The following is a 24,880-nucleotide window of genomic DNA, read 5'->3' on the forward strand; positions in this document are numbered from 1 at the left end:
CTAATAAAGTGGCCGGTGAGTGTGTATAATTGTCTAAATTAGGCAACACTGTCATGTTTAATTAATACCATTAGTATTTTACTGTTTGTATTACATGTTTTCTGCCATACCTTTTAAATTTAAATTATTATTGTTCTTGCTGAAAGAAATTTGTGTTAGTTCTGATGGAACTATGAACTGCGCCCAGGGGCGGACTGACCATTTGGAAACTCGGGCACTGCCCGAGGGCCCGGGGTCAGTAGGGGGCCCCATGAGATGCCCCTGGTACCTTTTTCATAGGCTTTTCTGAGTTTGGGCAAGGACACAGGGGCCCCATGATCTCTTATTGCCCAGGGGCCCCATGAGTTGTCAGTCTGCCCCTGACTGCGTCCAAACTGTAATCTTAGAACTAATCATTTTGGGTCATTTTAAACCTCTTCATATCCTTCAGTGTTGACATTGAAGAGTACAAAAGCATCTTGACGATGATCTTTGCTGTCAAAGAGATCAACATGAACCCCGATCTTCTGCCCAATGTCACCCTGGGCTATCATATATTTAATACTTGTAATGATCCAAAGAAATCTTTGGGATATGCCATGAAGATATTGTCTGGAGAGAAGGAAGCTCCCAACTATTACTGTAAGGGACGTGGAGAAGTGGCCGGATTTATTGGTGACAGTAGTTTCCATTCAAGTCATGCGTTGGCTCAGTTACTTAGTCTGTATCGGTTTACACAGGTAAGTTATCCTTTATTTATTTCATGTATGTAACATGGTACATGGGACATAGTATGTTCAATAGATGACTTAGTACAGTCTGAGTGGAATATTTGTAGCTTTACTAACCTGAAAAGGATGCAGATGAAAATGAACAGAAACATATTTATACTATTTAGGTTACCCAGAACTTTGTAACCTGAAGAAATTATCCAGAGATAATTTTCCACACACTGGATCCCACTGGATCCCACCATATTACTAACCAGAATAAGAGAGCACTCCAGATGGCTTAATCCCACCATGCCCCTTTGTTGGTTCTTGGAGTTCTCTTCTGGTGTTTGGGATCGAGTGCTCATATTGTAGGCTCTGCAGTCAGGAGGTTCAGGAAAACAAGTGACGCTTCTTGTTTAGTTCTCCTTCGAGTAGCCTGGACATCTGCCGACATTACTGTATTGTGAGTGCCGGATCTGATTGGAAATCATTTCATTTATTAGAGTAGTCAGAAGCTTCCTTTACAATTAAAACTCGCCGAGTGAAGCCATTACTTCCAGTACGGAATCTCAACATTCTTGGACTGCATTGTTGTCTTATACCACAAGGATGACGAGTGTATTTCTAAACGTATTTTCCCGCAGCAACAAGTTTGACGGTTCTTTTCCAGAGAGAGATTTAATGGGCTCAGCAACAATCTATAAGACAAGTACAGACAAGGCAGATGAAAGAGTACTTAGAGTATTCATGCAATTATCAGACACCTTCAGAGGACCCACTTTCTCCTGTCATCATATAGCCAAAAAGGACCTTCCCTAATATACACATCTTCCCCATTCAGTAAAATGACAAGCACTCTGATTGGCCACTTTTAGTAGTCCCTTTGATCTTCTGGGTGACAGGTAATGCCTTTTGGCCTTTGACAGCTGCAGTCATAAATTCTAACCAAAGTTGTCCAGATATTTCCTAAACTGCATTCTTTTACCATTAATTAGATACACAAGTTATCCCTTGAAGAATGCTATTTACCATACTTAATACCCCTTTCCATGTTATTAGATGTTCGATGCTGGCCACGTCCTTTCAAGTCTGACTGAGCAAATTGCATTATACCACACTTGGAAGTTTGCAAATGCCTTCCTTTGAAATGTAACAAGTTGGCCCCAAGTGCCAAGGTGATGTTACATAAAATGAACATAGCATTAACATAGAGTTGTTGGCTATGCTTTTGTTGTATAAAACTACCTCAGTCAGATGCTGGCCTGGTCAATAACATTAATATACACCATATATATTGTGACATTATGAAAGGTGAGGTGGTTGATGTGCAACCTCGCATGCGTTCATATATTATAACCTTTTTGTGATGCAATAATAATACAATAAAACCTTAAAGTGTCATATATAATCACCAAAAACCCCCATAAATTGTCCAAAAAGAAAGAAAAATCCAACGAAAAGTCCAGTGTTCAAAAAAAGTCCCAGATTTCCAAACTTTATCATCCAATAGGAAGGATTGAATCCTATTCCATCCCGTGATAACCTCAAAGAAAAAATATAGATACTCTAGTGCATTATCCTTATATAAAAGAATATTCACTCCGTGCAAAAACACAACCTATAAAAATGTGCAAAAACTTTTTAGGTTGAATTAATAATTATATATAGTGCACATATAGACTACAAATTAAACTGTGAGCACTCCGTGAACACTGCAACACTGTGCAACCACCAACACCAATAGTATTACATACTATTACCCTCTGTATATATAAAATCAGCTCATCAGCATTAAATCAGAGATCTTCCATTTCCTCTTCAAAGATATTTTTCAAGGTCCTCAAAAGACAAGAAGGGTCTCAAGACTCATATTCAAAGTATAGGGAAAATTTTAATAGCCACTTACATTTACAATTCCAAATTTCCAGCTCCAAACATGGCTCCTATGCAAGTTCTAACAAACAAATGCAGTAAGCCATGTGTGAACAACCAACAAAATGGCCGCGGCGACACTTCCGGTCTGCGTACGTGCGTCTTGACGTCACACCTCTAACGCGTTTCGTCACTTCCGGACTTCGTCTGAAGGGATACGGACGTCCCACTTCTCACTCCTTTTAGATCAATGCCTCTCAATAGTCTGAGGCTACCGCCGCCATTTTAGAAGAGGGAAAAACAGGCAATACCAATTCCTCTGTCATTCTTATAGGTACACAAGACCTAACGCATATCGGTCTTATCAAAATACCATACCCAAAGTATAACAGGGGACTGCAGGTTACTTATACATATAACAAATCACAATTACAATATACAAATATTACTCCACTAATTCTTGCCTCAATATTAACAAAGATAATTTGATAAAATATTGCACCACATACCTAGACTATCTTACATATAATCATCACCATAATTCTAAAACCATTTTAATAAATACAGATAAAATAATGATAATTATATTAATATTAATAATAGCCCCTTAAAATTTCATTTCTATCATTATATCTTGGACTCTCATTAAAATCTTAATACTATACTCCCTCTAGTGGTCACTCTCATGAACTATCCGACCTTACAAATAAAAGCATATTTTATTATTATTTAATAGCTCATACCATTTAAAATATCAAGGTCAAAAATCTTTTTCACCTCAAATCATATAGTTCAATTCCCTTTACTACAACTACAATAAGACTGCAAATAAATGCAACTATAAAAATAAATAATTATATTAAATATAAATATATATATATATTATATATCATATTACATTATATTCTATTGCTCTCCTTAACTACCATCCTAAAATCCTAAAAGAATCCTATTAACAGCTCCCAACTAATATACTTAACTTTTCACTATTAAAAATCTGAAATAAAACAATTTAAGTCAAGTTCTATATTTAGACCCCTCGGTTTTAGTGTATTCATCCTAAATATCCAAAAAGTTTCATTTTGAGACAATTTTTGAATTTTATTCCCACCCCTCCAATGTCCTATTACAGTATCAATCCCACAAAATTTTAAAACACTTGGATATGAGTTGTGAAATTCTTTAAAATGTCTCGAGACACTATGGTCTTTTTTGCCCTTAATGATATTCCTCACATGTTCTTCCAATCTAACAGATAAATTTCTTTTCGTTCTACCTATATATTGGAAGCGGCATGGACATTGCAACATATACGTTACATAACGTGCGTTACATGTAATAAACCGCTTAATGGAAAATTCTTCTCCGGTTGAATGGGATCTAAAGGATGAAATCACCCTATCTTTTATCCCAGTAGCTCTACACATCCTACACTTTTTGCATGGAAAAAAACCTTTAAAATTGAACATCTCAAAAATGTTATCTTTTGGTGGAGAAATCACGCCTTTCACTAATGTACTCCTTAAATTATTCGCCTTTCTATAAATAAAGGACGGTTTGGCTGGTAGCACCGAACTTAAAATATTATCTTTTTTTAAAATTGGCCAATGTCTCATAAATATATTTTCAATTTCTTTATATTGACAATTAAAACCTGAAATAAACGCGTACTCAATTCCATTCTTCTTTTCTTTAATTTTTAATTTATTCTTAATTTTCCCATCCCCTAAGTAATTCTGACTTATTTTAAATCTAATTTTTTCCAATTTAATTGGATCATATCCCTTAGCAATAAACCTATTCATAATAACTTCTGATTGCAAAATATAGTCCTCCAATCTGGAACAATTCCTGAAAATTCTAGTAAATTGTCCCTTTGGTATGCCCTGTATCCACCGGGGATGGTGACAACTACTTGTAGGAATGTACCCGTTTCTGTCTGTATCCTTAAAAAAAGTTTTAAAATATAATTTATTATTCAACTTAAAAATAGTTAAATCTAAAAAAATTGACCAATTCCTTAGTGACATTATGGGTAAAAATTAGTTCATAACTATTTTTCCCAATATAGTCTAGAAATTGCTGCAGACTCTCCTCCGTACCCTCCCAAACTACCAGAATATCATCAATGTATCTTTTCCATGTTTTTAGCCCTTTCCAGTTTTTGCCATAGATTTCCTTATCCTCCCATTTAGCGAAAAAAATGTTGGCCAGACTGGGAGCAAATTTCGCGCCCATCGCGACACCTTTCCTTTGCTCATAATATCCACCATCATACCAAAAATAATTCTTCCCTGTAATAGGACATTGGAGGGGGGGGAATAAAATTCAAAAATTGTCTCAAAATGAAACTTTTTGGATATTTAGGATGAATACACTAAAACCGAGGGGTCTAAATATAGAACTTGACTTAAATTGTTTTATTTCAGATTTTTAATAGTGAAAAGTTAAGTATATTAGTTGGGAGCTGTTAATAGGATTCTTTTAGGATTTTAGGATGGTAGTTAAGGAGAGCAATAGAATATAATGTAATATGATATATAATATATATATATATTTATATTTAATATAATTATTTATTTTTATAGTTGCATTTATTTGCAGTCTTATTGTAGTTGTAGTAAAGGGAATTGAACTATATGATTTGAGGTGAAAAAGATTTTTGACCTTGATATTTTAAATGGTATGAGCTATTAAATAATAATAAAATATGCTTTTATTTGTAAGGTCGGATAGTTCATGAGAGTGACCACTAGAGGGAGTATAGTATTAAGATTTTAATGAGAGTCCAAGATATAATGATAGAAATGAAATTTTAAGGGGCTATTATTAATATTAATATAATTATCATTATTTTATCTGTATTTATTAAAATGGTTTTAGAATTATGGTGATGATTATATGTAAGATAGTCTAGGTATGTGGTGCAATATTTTATCAAATTATCTTTGTTAATATTGAGGCAAGAATTAGTGGAGTAATATTTGTATATTGTAATTGTGATTTGTTATATGTATAAGTAACCTGCAGTCCCCTGTTATACTTTGGGTATGGTATTTTGATAAGACCGATATGCGTTAGGTCTTGTGTACCTATAAGAATGACAGAGGAATTGGTATTGCCTGTTTTTCCCTCTTCTAAAATGGCGGCGGTAGCCTCAGACTATTGAGAGGCATTGATCTAAAAGGAGTGAGAAGTGGGACGTCCGTATCCCTTCAGACGAAGTCCGGAAGTGACAAAACGCGTTAGTATTGTGACGTCAAGACGCACGTACGCAGACCGGAAGTGTCGCCGCGGCCATTTTGTTGGTTGTTCACACATGGCTTACTGCATTTGTTTGTTAGAACTTGCATAGGAGCCATGTTTGGAGCTGGAAATTTGGAATTTTAAATGTAAGTGGCTATTAAAATTTTCCCTATACTTTGAATATGAGTCTTGAGACCCTTCTTGTCTTTTGAGGACCTTGAAAAATATCTTTGAAGAGGAAATGGAAGATCTCTGATTTAATGCTGATGAGCTGATTATATATACAGTTGCAAGAAAAAGTATGTGAACCCCTTGGGATTACGTGGAGTTTTGCATGAATTGGGCATAAAATGTGCTCTGAATGTCATCTAAGTCACAACAATAGAAGAACACAGTCTGCTGAACATAATACCACACAAACATTAGATGTTGCCATGGTTTAATTGCACATAACATGTAAACATTCACAGTGCAGGGAGGAAAAAGTATGTGAACCTTTGGACTTAATAAGTGGTTGACCCTCCTTTGGCAGCAATAACCTCAACCAAACGTTTCCTGTAGTTGCAGATCAGACCTGCACAATGATCTGGAGTAATTTTGGACCACTCCTCTTCACAAAACTGTTTCAGTGTAGCAATATTCTTGGGATGTCTGGTGTGAATCGCTCTCTTAAGGTCATGCCACAGCATTTCAATCGGGTTGAGGTCAGGACTCTGACTGGGCCACTCCAGAAGGCGTATTCTGTGCTGTTGCAGCCATTGTTTTGTTGAATTACTTGTATGCTTTGGGTCATTGTCCTGTTGCATCACCCATCCTCTGCGGAGCTTCAGTTGGCGGACAGATGGTCGTATGTTTTCCTGCAAAATGTCTTGATAAACTCTGGAATTCATTTTCCCATCAATGACAACAATCCGTCCAGGCCCTGAGGCAGCAAAGCAGCCCCAAACCATGATGCTCCCTCTGCCATGTTTTACAGTGGGGATGAGGTTTTGATGTTGGTGTGCTGTGTCTTTTTTTCTCCACACATAGTGTTGTGTGTTCTTCCCAAACAACTCAATCTTGGTTTCATCTGTCCACAGTATATTTTGCCACTAGTGCTGTGGAACATCCAGGTGCTCTTTTGCAAACTTCAAACGTGCTGCAAAATTCTTTTTGGACAGCAATGGCTTCCTCCGTGGTGTCCTCTAATGTACTCCATTCTTGTTTAATGTTTTCCTTATTGTAGATGTGTCAACAAAAATGTTAGCATGTGCCAGAGATTTCTGTAGGTCTTTAGCTGACACTCTGGGATTCTTCTTTACCTCATGCAGCATTCTGCGCTGTGCTCTTGCAGTCATTTTTACAGGACGACCACGCCTAGGGAGAGTAGCAACAATGCTAAACTTTCTCCATTTGTAGACAGTCTGTCTTACCGTGGACACATGAACATCAAGGCTTTTGGAGATACTTTTGTAACCCTTTCCAGCTTCATGCAAGTCAACAATTCTTGATCGTAGGTCTTCTGAGAGCTCTTTTCTGCGAGGCATGGTTCACATCAGACAGTGCTTCTCGAAACCAGTAAACCCAAAACAGGTGTGTGTCTTTTAAGGGCAGGACAGCTGTCAGCAACACATCCAATATCATCACACTGATTGGAGTCAAGGTTGGCTCACTCCTGGCTCCAATTAGCTCTGGGAGAAGTCATTAAGCTAGGGCTTCACTTACTTTTTCCTCCCTGCACTGTGAATGTTTACATGTTATGTGCAATTACACCATGGCAAAGTCTAATGTTTGTGTAGTATTATGTTCAGCAGACTGTGTTCTTCTATTGTTGTGACTTAGATGACGTTCAGAGCACATTTTATGCCCAATTCATGCAAAACTCCACGTAATCCCAAGGGGTTCACATACTTTTTCTTGCAACTGTATACAGAGGGTAATAGTATGTAATACTATTGGTGTTGGTGGTTGCACAGTGTTGCAGTGTTCAGGGAGTGCTCACAGTTTAATTTGTAGTCTATATGTGCACTATATATAATTATTAATTCAACCTAAAAAGTTTTTGCACATTTTTATAGGTTGTGTTTTTGCACGGAGTGAATATTCTTTTATATAAGGATAATGCACTAGAGTATCTATATTTTTTCTTTGAGGTTATCACGGGATGGAATAGGATTCAATCCTTCCTATTGGATGATAAAGTTTGGAAATCTGGGACTTTTTTTGAACACTGGACTTTTCGTTGGATTTTTCTTTCTTTTTGGACAATTTATGGGGGTTTTTGGTGATTATATATGACACTTTAAGGTTTTATTGTATTATTATTGCATCACAAAAAGGTTATAATATATGATTATTGCACTTTCTAGGGAGAAAGTATGACTTTTTGAGGGGTTTGAAGTGGAGGAGGTTATATATTTATTCGCATGCATTCATATCTAGAAGATTAAGGTGAACTCCAGTCCGGGTTTTCCAGGCCACTTTGGCAGGGTTGGTTCCGAACCAGATTTCGCGGTCCACTGATGACCACCAGCAGGTGGTATAAATAAAGTAGGACTGGAGCAAGAAGTTGCTCTTGGCCTGGGACTCAGGGAGCCGTACCCCAGGGAGCTGTGAATGAAAGATTTTTCTTTGTTCAAGAAAGGAAAAGGTTTGGATCAAGACAGCACTCATTGATTTGGGAGGCGGGGCCTGAACATGGCGGCGTGGGAGAGCTCAATGTAGGAGCTCGTGGACGGAGCTCCGTTGTCTGGCCTCCCCAAGCCTCCAGGTCTATCCCCTCAGGCATGCTTTGAGTTATGTGGCGGAGGACTTACCCTGGCCCGACGGTCCCCTGTTGAGAAGAGCTGGGTGCGGGCGTGAAGAGAGAGAGGAGCGGCTGGAGATCGGCAGAGAGAGAGTCCCTGAATGCCGGGAGACGAAGGAGGAACACGTGACCGGCCGCAAAGCATCACTGGGAGTTCGGAAAGCTGGCCGGCCGGCCGGCGTTTTGCAGTGAGAGAGCTGCGCCGACCCGTTTGCCGGTGGCCGATTCAATCTCCCCCTGGCACCTTGAAACCCCCCTAGCTAAAAGCAAACAGAGAAGATCTTTTTAAACCAGGACAAGGAGATCGAGGAGAGTCTGGGGAGTTGCCCCCCCCCCTCCCACAAACGGAATCTTGGAGGAATTGGCGAGTGAGCACTCACAAAGAAGAAAATATATAAGGAGGGTGAGTGACCATGACTGTACTTTATATTTTCTCGATGTGAAGTTCTGAATGGACCCCTAAAGAGAAGCATGGAGTAAGGGAAAGGGGGGCCCCCAGAGACTGTATAAAAGGAGGAAGAGGCCCGAGGGAAGGGGAGCTTGGGGAAAAGAAAGGAAGGAAAAAAAAAAAAAAAAAATCAGCAGGGTGTCAGGGAGGAGATTTGAAGGTGAAAGAACTGTTTTATCCCTCCTTACATATAAAATCCTATAGGAGTATAAGAAGAATATAAGCCACGGAGGAAAATGAAAAATAAAAACGTGAAAGGAAGTGGGCTTAAAGGGTCCCAGACTGGTACAATTAAAAAATATACCTTCCAAGGAAATGTAACCCCAGAAAGATCCCAGAGCAGGACTGAAAAAGGAGAAGTAGACTCTAGTATGGAAAGTAGTCCCAGAGCATCATTAGGCCTAGATACTAGCAACCAACAAATATCAGGCAATATAGAGATGGGAAAAGACTTACAAATACCTAACAAAAAAGAAATGGCAGAAATGTTTAAAGAATTGGAGAAAACAATAAAACAAGAAATGGTAAATATCCGTAGCGATCTGGGACACCTGTTGGAGAGAGTTGAAGAAACGGAGGAGAAGGTTAAGAGTCAGACCCAGGCGATCCTTGAACTAGAAAAAGAAATAACTAACATAGGGAAAGCCCAAGAAAAACTGCTATATAAGGTTGAGATACAAGAAAACAAAGACAGGAAGAGAAATATCCTGATACGTGGGGTCCCAGAGAACTCAAAGGGAGAAAGTCTGCAAGAGGTGGTTTGTAAAATACTTAATACTATAACAGACAGCCCTGAAATGGATAGGACTAAAATAGAAGGAACTTTTAGAAAAGGAAAAATTCAAAGAGTCCAGGGGAAAGAAAGGCCGAGAGATATATTAGTACAATTCTATGAGCTCCGGGATAAAGAAAAAATCTGGAAGAAGACCAAAGGAAAATCAGTAATTAAATATGAAGGAGGAGACATACAGATATATGCGGATCTGGCCCCAGAGACTCTGTGGAGAAGGAGATCTTTGAGACCCCTATTGGAAAGATTGAAAGAACAAAATGTGCAATATAGATGGGGGACCCCTGAATGCTTAATAGGATGGAAAAACGGGACTACAGCATACCTCAGGTTTCCAGAAGACTTGAAAAATTTTTTTGATAGTTTAAAAATTCAAAGAATGGAAATCCCTGGCTGGGAAGAAGAACAATGGGAAAATAGAACGAAGAGAAAAGAAGACTGGCAGCTTGTGGGGGGGAGGAGGCGGGGGGTAGGGGGGAGGGGGAGAGGGATGGAGGAGGAGAAATAGGTTTTTCCTTTTTTTTTTTTTTTTTTTTTTTTTTCTCCTCCCCCCCACCGTCCTCGTTTTATTGTGTCTGAGATAAATCTGGATGGGACCTGGGAGGTTATGGGGAGGTTAGACAAGGGGAAGTCGCCCATGGACGGAGTCTTAGCCCAAGGATTAAATCAAAAGTGGATCTTATAATCCATAAATGATTAGTAGGCAAATGATGGGCCTAAAAAGAGGGGGTAGGGGAGGGGGGAGGGGGGGAGCGGGGAGGTTGGAAGGGTGGGAAATGGGAGAGGGGGGATGTTATTTCTGCAAGATAAAAGAAGTTATAAAAGCAAGTGAGAAGGGAGAAGGAGGAGAGGAGAAGAAGGGAGAAGAAGAGGAAATGAGAAAAGGGGAGAGAAAAGGAAAATATAGATGGAGGAAAAAAGAGGAAAATTAAGGAAGATGGAAGAGATTCAGTTTATAACATATAATGTAAATGGGATGAACTGCCCTGGGAAAAGATATAGAGTATTTAAAGAACTACACCATAGGGCTGCCTCAGTGATATTTCTACAGGAGACACATCTTGAGATAAAGTCAAATGTTAGGCTGAGGTCTAGAAATCACCCAACATGGTACTACGCAGACTCCCCGGTTAAAAGAGCAAAAGGGGTAGCAATAGGTATGGCAAAGAATATTAGGTTTGAGTTGGAAGATAGAAAGACAGACCCAGATGGGAGATTCTTGTTTTTAAAGGGCAAGTTACAAGAGATTGAGTGTACACTGGCCAACATCTACTGTCCTAATAAAAAACCGGAGGCGTATCTGAAAAAAGTGTTGAGGAAGTTGATGGACTTTAAAAAAGGACGTTTGATCCTGGCAGGGGACTTTAACTTTTGTATGGATCCACAAAGGGACGCCACCTCCCATACAAAAAGAGAGGGAAATAGGGCCCTGAAATTATTGAAAAAAGAATTACACATAAGTCAATTGGTAGATTCCTGGAGAATTACACATATGCAAGATAGAGATTATACTTTCTTTTCAAATATGCATAAGAGATATTCAAGACTAGATTATATATTAATAGAACATCAATCATTTGACCATCTGATCCAAGTAGAAATAGAGCCAATATCTTTATCAGACCATGCCCCAGTTATCATGAAAATGGAATGGGGGAGGAGGAAAATCGGAGGGCTGGGATGGAAATTGAATGAGACACTTTTAGTGGAAAAGGAAATAGCTCAGAAAATAGGGCAGGAGATCGAACGCTTTTTTAAGGAGAATGAGACAGGTGAGGTATCAACAGCCACAGTGTGGGAAACTCACAAAGCATATATAAGAGGAATATTAATGGCAATTGGGGCAAGAAAGAAAAAAGAAAGAAGGGAGAAAATGAGTGACCTCTTAGAAGATATAAGTAAAATAGAACAAATACATAAGAACAGGATAACAAAAGAAATAGAGCTGAAGTTAAAAAAAAAGCAAGAAGAATTGAAAGAAGTGATAGAAGAGGAGAGGAGAAAAGTATATAACAGAGTTTTGAGTGAGAGATATAGATGGGGAGAAAGACCTGGAAAATATCTGATGAGAGCCCTGAGGAAAAAGAAAAATAGAAATTATATAGAAAAAATAAAAGATGCTAAAGGAAACATGTTGCATTCAAATAAAAATATCATCAAAGCCTTCACAGAATATTACAGGAAACTGTATAATATAAGTCCCCTGGAAGGAGTAGAAAACATACAAAGTGAGAAGAATCAAAAAAGAAAGAAATATCTGGAAATGGCAGGGTTACTAAAACTAAGTGAGGACCAACTGAACTCCCTAGATGTAGATATCTCACAGGAGGAAATAAAATTAGCTCTGAAGGGGTCAGTGTCGGGGAAAAGCCCAGGGCCAGACGGATATACAGCCAGATATTATAAAAAATTTAGTGAAATTTTAATACCAAAACTTAGAAATTATATGAACGCTCTAGGTGGAGAGATGGAAATAAGAAGAGAATCATTACAAGCCCAAGTAGTGCTCATACAAAAAGAGGGAAAAGACCCCTCACAGTGTTCGAGCTATAGACCTATTTCATTATTGAACACCGATATCAAGATATATGCAAAAGTCCTAGCAAATAGATTGAAAGAGCTAATGCCAGAATGGATACAAGAGGATCAGGTGGGTTTTGTCCCAGGGAGGGAGGGAAAAGACAATGGGTTAAGATCATTGATGTTAATCCAAAAGAGCAAAAAGGGAAAAGAACCGGTGGTGTTACTCTCTATAGATGCTGAAAAAGCGTTCGATAGAGTGAATTGGAGATTCATGACAGATACTCTGGAAGCCTTAGGTATTGGGCCTAGGATGAGAGAGTGGATAGGGAAGTTGTACAGATACCCTTCTATGGTCATTGCGGTAAATGGGGAGAGTTCAGAACCCATTGAGATGTCAAATGGAACAAGACAGGGATGCCCATTGTCCCCTCTGTTGTATGTTATATCATTAGAACCATTGTTGTCAACAATAAGGCTGAATAGAGATGTAAAGGGAATCCTGATAGGAGACACAGAACATAAAGTTGCTGCTTTCGCAGACGACTTGCTGTTCTATGTGGGAAATCCCAGGATAACACTTCCAAACTTAATGAAATTATTAAAGGAATATGGAGAACTATCAAACTTAAAGATAAACCCAACAAAAACGGAGATTCTAAATATAAACATCTTAAAAAGTGAAAAAGAAAAAATACAAAAGGAATTCCCATTTAAATGGAAAGACAGAGATATAAAATATCTAGGAGTAAAGCTTACAGCCTCATATAAACATCTATATAAATTAAACTATATTTCGTTGATAAATGAGATTAGAGACGAGTTAAAAAGATTGGAGGGAGGAACCCCGACATGGATGGGCCGTATTAATCTGGTAAAAATGATAATAGTACCAAAAATCATATATAGATATCAAATGATCCCAATTAAACTCCCAGAGATTTTTTTTAAAATAACTAAGAAACTGATAACAAAATACATATGGAGGAATAAAAAACCAAGACTGTCATACGAACTGTTGAGTAGGAGGAAAGAAAGAGGGGGTTTAGGGCTCCCAGACTTTAAAAGATATTACAAAGCGGTAATATTGGCAAGAACTATAGATTGGATATATAATTATAAAAAAAGTTGGGTGAGAATAGAGAATGAACTCAGTGGAATAGACCTGGGAAGAATGATATGGGTGCCAACACAGTATAGAGGCTTAAACGACAATGTAAATACATACACTTTAAATGTACTAAAGGTTTGGGATAATTTACACAAAAGTATGAAATGGACTTTTAATTCAACACTGATTCCACTAAAAAACACAGAGTTTTTCCCCCCAGGCAGAGAAGAAATAGGTGGGAGGTGGTTTAAAAAAGACAGGGTGCAATTGAGAGATATTCTGGTGGGAGATGAAATAGGATCATTTGGTGATTTGAAGAAAAAAGAGGGTGAGATCTTCACTAAACTAGATGAATTGCGGTATTTTCAATTGAGGTGTTTTGTCGGAAGTTTGCCAAAGCCTTTAAGGACAAAAGAAAATTGGAATCTGTTCGAAAAGGTATTGGGAACACAAGGTGATGGGAAACACGGGATTACTAAAGTTTACAAAATACTCACTGAATTAGACACATACACAAAGCCAACATATATAACAAAATGGGAAATGGATATGGGAGTTGTGATAGATGAGGAAAAGCAGAGGAGAATGTATAGATTAATTCACGAGAACGTCTCTATGAGAGAAGTAGAGATGAACTATAAGTGTTTGACGAGATGGCACATCACACCAAATGTTGAAAATAAGATATGTGGGGAGAGTTCATCACTGTGTTGGAGGGGATGTGGAGAGGTAGGCACTACATACCATATATGGTGGGGATGCCCTAAAATCCAGTTATTCTGGAAAACAGTAATCCACTTGATAGGAAAATTGACAGAAATAGATATAGAACTAGACCCAGAAGTATGTATTTTGCATAACATGGATATAACTGTAAATAAATACAAAAAATCAGGGATATGGAACTATATTAATGCTGCAAAAGCTCTGATACCCAAGTTCTGGCGTCAAACAGAGGTACCGAAGGAAGAGGACTGGATTGAAAGAGTTGAGCAGATCAAAAAGATGGAAAGGTTGAGTCATATCCAAGAAGATAGGTTGGAGGCCTATTATGGGAAATGGGAGAACTGGGAAAAAGCTAGATTATACAGGAAGTATAGGAAAGAATAAAAGATAACAACAGAAAAACTTCACTTGCTGATGTAAGAAGATGCAGAGAAAAGGTAGGATAGGCAGAGGGGACTTGGGGTGGGGGGCGGTGTTGGGAGGGAAATGTTGTACAGAGTAAATAAAGTAGAAATGTTGGATAATATAATTTTATAGAATATATTTCGTTATATATATATATATACCTACAATGTGTTGATGAAATGTATTAAAAATGGAAAAATGAATAAATATTTAAATTATAAAAAAAAAGAAAGGAAAAGGTTTGCACACCTTTTTGTTCTGTTGGTGACTGGGAGAAGCCCTTCACCCGTGATATAGGAATCTCTTCTGGTTGGTTAGTGCCTGGATGGCAAGGATTTATTTCCCGTTCTGTTTTGTTTATGATCCATGCAACCTTTTAAATAAAACTGGCTACAAGTCAGATTTTTAAGAAAGACCTGCCGTCTGGACTACCTCTTTCCCAGGGAAGGTGATTCCCCTAACTGAGATATATATAGATATATCTATATATCTATATATATATATATATATATATATATATATATATATATATTTTTAAATAAAATTACAATATCCTACATGCCCCCACTTGAATCAGTTCTATTCAGAATAGATTCACAGCCAATCAAACTGCTCACAATTTCCTGCTTCTTAAAGTGTTACTAAACCCCGGACCCTTCATTCACTATATCCGGTCTTCCTGGACCCCGCATTCACTATATCCGCTCTCCCCGGACCCCGCATTCACTATATCTGGTCTTCCTGGATCCTACATTCACTATATCCGCTCCCCGGACCCCGCATTCACTATATCCGTTCTCCCCGGACCCCGCATTCACTATATCCGCTCTCCCCGGACCCCGCATTCACTATATCTGGTCTTCCTGGATCCTACATTCACTATATCCGCTCCCCGGACCCCGCATTCACTATATCCGCTCTCCCCGGACCCCGCATTCACTATATCCGCTCTCCCCGGACCCCGCATTCACTATATCTGGTCTTCCTGGATCCTACATTCACTATATCCGCTCCCCGGACCCCGCATTCACTATATCCTCTCTCCCCGGACCCTGCATTCACTATATCTGGTCTTCCCGGGCCCCCTCATTCACTATATCCGCTCTCCCCGGACCCTGCATTCACTATATCTGCTCTCCCCGGACACTGTATTCACTATATCCGCTCTCCCCGGACCATGCATTCACTATATCTGGTCTTCCCGGGCCCCCTCATTCACTATATCCGCTCTCCCCGGACCCTGCATTCACTATATCTGCTCTCCCCGGACACTGTATTCACTATATCGGGTCTCCCCGGACCATGCATTCACAATATCCGCTCTCTCTGGACCCTGCATTCACTATATCCGGTCTCCCCGGACCCCGCATTCACTATATCCGCTCTCCCCGGACCCTGCATTCACTATATCCGCTCTCTCTGGACCCTGCATTCATTATATCTGGTCTCCCCAGACCTTCATTCATTATATCGGCTCTCCACGGATCCTGCATTCACTATATCTGCTCTCCCTGGACCCTGCAATAGAATTATCTGTATCTGTATACTTGGTACGTTTCCTGTTTCTTCCTGGGAATTTTCTGAGAGGAACATAGAAAGTGTCATTTCTTGCATCATGAGGAATCTGAGGCCACCTTGGGTATGAATCCAAGCATCGGGATCAGCACCAATCTATCTGGAAAGAAATAGAGGAAGGGTTCTTTAAACCCTAAGTCTGCCAGCTCTGATACCCTTCTGGCTGATTGCCAGAAACATTGCCTTAAGAGAGAGATGCCACAGCGAGGCAGGATGACTAAAGGGGTCAGGGAAAAGGAAATCTAATAACAGGGGCAAGACCCATTTTGAGAATATCAAAGATCTAGGTGGATTTAGGTGGATTCTGCTTGAAGAAACCCATTTGAAGAAACTCCAGCACGTGGCACATTCTCCGAGAGACTGGTGAAAAATTGTGCTTGCATGCAAACTTCCATATTCTATTTGTGCTGTCCATCTTGGCCTTAATCAGGTTATCTGTGACCATGTCAAAGCTTGTCATATTGATTAGCTTTTGCCTCTCAAGACCCAAGCCATCAGTTTGAGTCTCTCCATAGTCGAAATTTGGATGGGTCTTTCCGTCGGCAGGTCCGGCGTTACTGGCAGAAGGTGTGCTCAGTGAGAGGTGCAGCAGATACCAGGGTCTGCTTGGCTAATCCAGAATTACTGCCAGTACAGTCAACTTCTCCTGATGCACTCGGTGTAGAAGATTGAGGCTTACTGGGATCGGAGGAAAGGCATTTGTTGTGTATCCACCCCTATCACTTGTGGCTGACTGAAAGTTTGGTGTTTTCTGGGAAAGCAAGCAGGTCCACCTCTGGGAGAAAGGCCCATGCCACCAAATCCTGAAAGACTTGCAGTAATAGTGCCCATTCATTGTTGTCCCTGTTCACTCGGGAAAGGTAGTCCACCTTGATATTCATCTGGCCGAGCACATACACTGCTATTAGCAGTTGTAAGTTGGATTGGGCCCATTCCATGATTGGTGCAACCTTCCTCATAAGAGAAGCACTGTGGGTGTCCTCTTGCCTGTGGATATAGGTCACCACTGTTGTGTTGTCTTGCTTTATAAGAACAGCTGCACCCTAAATCTGAATTCTGAAAGCCAGGAGGGCCTAGAAAGCTACCCTCATTTCCAGTGTGTTGGAAACCATATTGGAAGCATTGAACTGCCAATGCTCCTGGGTCCAAATGTCCTTGCATAGGGCTTCCAAAGCTCCTTTTCTGGCATCCGATTGGACTACCAATACTGTGTTGTGAGTAAAGAGTGGTAACGTTCCATTCTCTCAGTAACCAGTCCAAACTTTTCCTCATCTGGGATGTGATCTGCATTCTTTTTTCACATTTTATTTTATTTTTTAATTCCATAAAGTTTTATTGAAACGTTAAAGGTATACATGCGCATAACAACATCATTGAATATACGGTGACAACAGTCGAATATGAGTCTAGAAAAAAGAGACGACTAGGTTATATTAAAGAGTCATCAAAGAAAGGCTAAGAAATGTTGTACCTCACAGTCATAAAGGAATAGCAGTACTTATCATCCATAAATGTTTGAAAATAAAAGTTGGTTCATGGGATTAAATTTCTCATAGCTTTGATTGAGGAAAAAGATATTTTCCAATCAGTAGAAGCAAACGCTGATAGCCCTATTAACAGCCGCAGCAGGAACTATGCCCCCGAGGACCAGCAGCGGGGTCCCTACACCTCACATTAACAGCAGGGACCACGTCCAGCATATGGATTGCTGCCAGATGGATAGCCAGCCCATTGACCAGCTAGGAGGGAAGACACCACGGGGTTTATTTACTAAAGCTGGAGAGTCCAAAATCAGACTCCCTTCTGCATAGAAACCAATCAGCTTCAAGGTTTCATTACCAAAGCTTCATTGAACAAGCTGAGGTTAGAAGCTGATTGGTTTCTATGCAGAAGGGAGTCTGATTTTGGACTCTCCAGCTTTAGTAAATAAACCCTCACTTGTCTTGCATGCAGGAGGAAGAAAAATGAACTCTGAGACTGCAGGTCTTGATCATGCAGGGTGTGGGCAGGGATTCACTCATCTGTGCTGACATGGAGCCATCAAGGGAAAAAATTTATTAGGTGAAGTGTCAGTTTCTAAACAGGGTTCAACAAACATACTATATATAGACGCGGTTCTCTTCCTGTGTTGCAGAAAAACTTTTGAAATCTGAAATTTTTCTGGAAATATCAAACCAGGACTTTGTCTTTTTGATCCTGCTCTTATAATTGGAATCTGTAGGATCCTATGAGTTTGGGTGGCCCTTACCATGTGGATGAAGGCCTCTACATCCAAAAAGGCAGGATAATCCTCTATGTTTTTAGAATAACTGGCATTGCTGGTTGGAGTAATCAGAGTGTCTAAGAGGTCCTGCGTGGCTCCAAAATGTTGCACTTGTTACCAGGGGCGGACTGACCATTTGGAAACTCGGGCACTGCCAGAAGGCCCGGATTCAGTAGGGGGCCCCATGAGATGCCCCTGGTACCTTTTTCATAGGCTTTTTTGAGTTTAGGCAAGGACGCAGGGGCCCCATGATCCCCTATTTCCTGGGGGCCCCATGAGTTGTCCGTCCGCCTCTGCTTGTTACTTTATGATGTGATCTTTCTGCAGTAAAAGCCTTTTGGACAACATTTGGAGATCCTTGGTGCGGCCAAATATGTGCATTTAGCTTGCACTGACAGTCTACAGGAGCCCTGCATGGCATCAGTGATCTGCTGATCACTGTTGCAATGCTTTCAAGGCTCCTACAAAAATATTAATTGGACTTTTTTTTTACCTGCAAAAGAATGTTCATTTATTATTATTATTTTTTTTTAAGGTGAACTTTGAAGCATCGCCCAAGAATGTTATTTAAAAGAATTGTGTATTTTTTTATGTCACCCTTTGAGATGCTCTAAAATGGTCTCTCTCTATTGAGCCATAATTAAAAAAAAAAAAGATGTTTTTTACATGTCCCCCAGGTCAGTGCTTGGCCCCCCATTCCCTTTTTTGTCAATCTCTTAACTCTAAGCTTAGAAAATGGCCATTACTGAAAACAATTATTCAGCTGATTGATTGGATTAATATGAGTGTAAAAACAGACCTGTTAGGACCACAGGCATTTATCGTGTTGTTGGTCCATCAACCTTCTGAGATCCGTATGGAGTTTAGCTAAGGAGGCAGCCACACCATTATCTGGAGACGCTTTGTCATTCAGAGGTTTGGAAGTGTTTGTCTCAAAGTGCTTTTTAGCTTTGGCACCAAATTGTAATAGGGTGCCTCCCATACATACACTATGGGCATTCCATAATGTAGAGGGAAATATATTGAGGTATCATTGCAGGAAAAAAATTCCAGATATGCTGAGCGAGCATCACGCTGCTATTCGGATATTGAATAATAGAATTGGAACTGGTGAGTCCCCTCTCCTCCAGGGTGATAGTGATCATTGCATGATCAGACCAGGTTATATCTGATCTGAAAATCTGATGCACCAATCACTTGTCAACCACAAAGAGATCTATACAGGAGTATGAATTATGTCTATGCAAATAAAAATGGGCAGCGCAGTGGCTAAATGGTTAGCACTTCCACCTGGCCAGGGGCGGACTGACAACTCATGGGGCCCCCGGGCAATAGGGGATCATGGGGCCCCTGTGTCCTTGCCCAAACTCAAAAAAGCCTATGAAAAAGGTACCAGGGGCATCTCATGGGGCCCCCTACTGACCCCGGGCCCTCAGGCAGTGCCCGAGTTTCCAAATGGTCAGTCTGCCCCTGTACCTGGCACTACTAGGGTTATTGGTTCGAATCCCAACCACAGCACCACCTGCCTGGAGTTTGCATGTTCTTCCTGTGACTGCTTGGGTTTCCTTTGTGGTACTCCAGTATCCTCCCACACTCCAAAGACATGTTGATAGGTTAATTGGGTCCTGTCTAAATTGGCCCTAGTATATGAATGTAAGTTAGGGACCTTGGATTATATGCCCCTTGAGGGTTAGGGACTGATGTGAATGTACTATATTGACATATAAGTACCTGAAATAAATTATAAAAAGTATAATCTCTTCCAATGGCATGCAGGCAGCCAGTCATCATAAATGTCTTTGTGAAACAAGTTGCTCAAAATTGGCAGGCTGGGCAGCGATGCTTTAGGGCTCCTGAGTCAGAGGCAATCCCTGGTCTCTGAGCGGAACTCTGTACTCACGTGGCCATGAAGCTCAGAGGATTTCATGCACCCCCCATAAGCGTTTTTTTTTTTTAAATCTTGAACTTATCCAAGGTGAAGACATGCTTGACAGATGTCTCACCATCAAAATGCATTGCAGCCTGCAATACGTGGGGCGTACTAAAAGAGCTTTGTGGGTTAGATTACGGGAACATGTTAAAAACATTAGAATAGGTAATCCCAAACATAGTGTATCCAAACACTTTGCTAGTCATCATGGGAAAGATCCCTCTGGATTGAGATTTTGGGGGATAGAACTTTACAGGAAACACTGGAGAGGTTGCCACAAGGTTAGAGCAATAAATCAGGCGGAGTCCAGGTGGATTTTCTGTATGCAAACACTGACACCTAGAGGATTAAATATAGAATTTGACCTCAATTGTTTTATAAGTGACTTTTAACTCCGCTTGGTATAGAGCTTTTTATTGTTAGTGTTTTATACATGGTCTTATAATGGTCTTAAAAGATTTTATGTATATGTAAATTTATGATTATTTATGATTTTATTCATGCAAACATGTGGTATGGGTGATACACAGGGAACTATACGTACAGTCAGGTCCATAAATATTGGGACATTGACACAATTCTAAAATTTTTGGCTCTATACACCACCACAATGGATTTGAAATGAAACAAACAAGATGTGCTTTAACTGCAGACTGTCAGCTTTAATTTGAGGGTATTTACATCCAAATCAGGTGAACGGTATAGGAATTACAATAATTTGCATATGTGCCTCCCACTTGTTAAGGGACCAAAAGTAATGGGACAATTGGCTTCTCAGCTGTTCCATGGCCAGGTGTGTGTTATTCCCTCATTATCCCAATTACAGTGAGCAGATAACAGGTGTCTCCGTTTGTGTGTGTTTGTTGGTGGCGAGTAACTCTTAAGGCCTGGCTAGTAGCTCAGGACTTGAAATTTTGAGCCCTGGTCTAACCATCTCTGGGTGTCAGACGTTTGGATAGGGGTGCAATTTCAGTGTTTGCCATGGGATCTCCTTTCCATAGATACAGCCCTATCTGTGTCCATTTCTATATTCCATTCCACACAATTGTTTATTATTTCAGTAATAACGTCCCATTTATGTATTTCCCAACATATTATCCAGATCAGTTATCGGCCCGCTGACCCTCACCTGAGTGATGGACAAATGTACCCAACCTTCTTCCGTACGATGCCAGATGATCGGATCCGTTTTGCAGCTATTATAAGACTTTTGCAGCATTTTGGGTGGAACTGGGTTGGAATATTAACAACATGGGATGGCAGTGGTGATGATGAGTCCAAAGAACTGAGTAAGATGATGAGCCAACATGGGATCTGCACAGATTATATCTTTCGATTCACTGTTGATATAGCTGGTAATTTTCGGAGAATGAGGATTATTAGTGAATCAGCAGCTAAAGTCATCATAGTGTGTGGAACCTTCGAAATAAAATTTTCCAATGTAATGTCTCGAATACCCTCTGTTACAGAAACTGTCACATTTATTTTCCCATCATCCTGGAGTAAACTAACTGGCATCAATATTGACAACTTTGCATTAATCAACTGCAGCTTCATTTTTTTATGGCCACAAAAAAAAAACCTAAACATTACTTATGATCCTGGAGCCAACTTGTCCAGCTCTTTAAATGACCCAATAATACAAGATCTTTGGATACTTCGCTTTCGCTGCCTTTCCCCAAACATATTCAAAAATTACTATTTACCATTAATCCATGGCATTTCTGTAAAACTTTGTTCAGGTGTACGAGATTTTTCAGGCATATTTTCTGCTTATACAACTCTTCCCTCCTATGCATACAGGGCTGTGTATGTTCTGGCCCACGCTCTACATGGGATGTACATGATGAAAAATACATCTGAACAAAATGGATTCCTGCACAGAGTAAGTTGGATAATAAGTGTTTGTATTACTATGATTCTATCCTAGATTATACACGGCTGAAAAAAATGAAAGGAAGACTTTGGAAACCCATCACATCTCAATGGGGGCAAATCTCCTGCTGGATCTCTATACTGATATGGACGGGGTAATGTGTTAGGAATGTAAGAACGCCCCATTGTTTGAGGATGATGCGGCAGACGAGTCCATTTTGCTGAAATGTCATTGCAGCAACTCAGAATGGCCCTCAGTAGTCTGTGTGGCCCCCACGTGCTTGTATGCATGCCTGACAACATCGGGGGAAGCTCCTAATGAGACCACGGATGGTGTCCTGGGGGATTTCCTCCCAGATCTGGACCAGGGCATCACTGAGCTCTTGCACAGTCTGAGGTGCAACATGGCAGCATTGGATGGACCAATACATGACATCCCAGAGGTGTTCTATTGGATTTAGGTCAGGTGAGCATGGGAGCCATTCAATAGTATCAATTCCTTCATCCTCCCGGAACTGCCTGCATACTCTCACCACATGAGGCCGGGCATTGTCGTGCATCAGGAGGAACCCAGGACCCACTGCACCAGGAGGAACCCAGGACCCACTGCACCAGGAGGAACCCAGGACCCACTGCACCAGGAGGAACCCAGGACCCACTGCACCAGGAGGAACCCAGGACCCACTGCACCAGCGTAGTTTCTGACAATGGGTCCAAGGATTTCATCTCAATACCTAATGGCAGTCAGGGTGCCATTGTCTAGCCTGTAGAGGTCTGTGGGTCCCTCCATGGAGATGCCTCCCCGGGCCATCACTGACCCACCACCAAAACAGCCATGCTGAACAATTTTACAGGCAGCAGAACGTTCTCCACGGCTTCTCCAGACCCTTTCATGTCTGTTCCATGTGCTCAGGGTGAACCTGCTCTCATCTGTGAAAAGCATAGGGTGCCAGTCCTGCTAATTCTCGTGTTCAATGGCAAATGCCAATCAAGCTCTATGGTGCCTGGCAGTGAGCACAGGTCCCACTAGAGGACTTTGGGCCCGCAGATCACCCTCATGAAGTTTGTTTCTGATTGTTTGGTCAGAGACATTCCCACCAGTGACCTGTTGGAGGTCATTTTGTAGGGCTCTGGCAGCGCTCATCCTGGTCCTCCTTGTACAAAGGAGCAGATACCGGTCCTGCTGATGGGTTAAGGACCTTCTATGGCCCTGTCCAGCTCTCCTACAGTAAAAAGTTGTCATTTTAATTTTTTTGAGCACTGTATAATTATGTGAAAGAAAAACTCCGGGAGTGAGATGGACAGCTATCTCCACCCTCCTCTCATTTCCTAGGCAATCAGGAAAACTGCAATCACCAACATTTTTTATTTCGGTATTCATGTTCAATATAACTAAATAAATGTTTGGGGTTTTTTTTAAAATAAGGGAGACAAGTAGTGGAATTTGTTTTACCCGTTATTGAATTTTGGTTTTACTATTTTCTTTATACAGTATATACTATGTTAAAAGAAACATTCATACAGTCCAGACTCATACATACACTCCCCGGCCACTTTAGCAAGTCCACCTTGCTAGTACCGAGTTGGACCCCCTTTTGCCTTCATTCTTTTTGGCATACATTCAACAAGATGTTGGAAACATTCCTCAGAGATTTTGGGCCATATTGACATGATAGCATCACACAGTTGCTAAATTGCTAATCAGCCAATCGCATGGCAACAGCTTAATGCATTTAAGCATCTAGATGTGATGAACACAACTTGCTGAAGTTCAAACTGAGCATCAGAATGAGGAAGAAAGGGGATTTAAGTGACTTTGAACGTGGCATGGTTGTTGGTGCAAGATGGGCTGGTCTGTGTATTTTCAAACTGATCTATTGGGATTTTCATGCACAACCATCTCTAGGGTTTACAGAGAAAGGTCTGAAAAAGAAAATATCCAGTGAGTGGCACTTGTGTGGAGGAAAATGCCTTGTTGATGTCAGAGATCAGGGGAGAATGGGCAGACTGGTTCCAGATGATAGAAAGGCAACAGTAACTCCAATAACCACTCGTTACAACCAAGACTACCATCTCTGAACACATAACACGTCCAACCTTGATGCAGATGATCTACAACAGCAGAAGACCACAAAGGGTGCCATTCCTGTCAACTAAAAACAGGAAACAGAGGCTACACTTCATGCAGGTTCATCAAAATTGGACAATAGAAGATTGGAAAAATGTTGCCTGGTCTGAGGAGTCAGGATTTCAGCTGCAACATTCAGATGGTGGGGTCAGAATTTGGCATAAACAACATGAAAGCATGGATCCATCCTGCCTTGTATCAACGGTTCATGGATGTGCATCCGACAAATCTGCAGCAACTCTGTGATGCTATTATGCCAATATGGATCAAAATCCCTGAAGAATGTTTCCAACACCTTGTTGAATCTATGCCAAGAAGAATGAAGGCAAAAGGGGTCCAACCTGGGCCTAGCAAGGTGGACCTAATAAAGTGCCCGATGCGTGTACACTACATTTTTTCACTGTATTGAAATTTAAACCATTCTAGTCCATTAAATAACCTCAAGTGATACAAAGGTAAACAGACTGTGTTAATACACCCCCCTAAGCAATAATTGTGCAGTATTGTACTGCAG

The 24,880-nt window shown here is 40.4% G+C and overlaps 1 protein-coding gene across 1 annotated transcript in view; it reads left to right on the top strand.

Moving 5' to 3' along the window:
* The first annotated feature begins 464 nt into the window (after positions 1–464).
* Positions 465–24,880, top strand: part of LOC149452307 (vomeronasal type-2 receptor 26-like) — a 54,728-nt gene continuing 30,312 nt past the window's right edge. Inside the window, exons 1-3 of the mRNA XM_089689526.1 lie at positions 465–719; positions 21,466–21,718; positions 22,106–22,248. Coding sequence (XP_089545652.1) covers positions 465–719; positions 21,466–21,718; positions 22,106–22,248 — 651 coding nt within the window. The remainder of the gene's footprint in view (positions 720–21,465; positions 21,719–22,105; positions 22,249–24,880) is intronic.

Source organism: Staurois parvus, unplaced genomic scaffold (assembly GCF_062004578.1).
Source record: "Staurois parvus isolate SC_StPar_1 unplaced genomic scaffold, SC_StPar_1.0 ptg000483l, whole genome shotgun sequence".
Lineage (NCBI taxonomy): Eukaryota > Metazoa > Chordata > Amphibia > Anura > Ranidae > Staurois > Staurois parvus.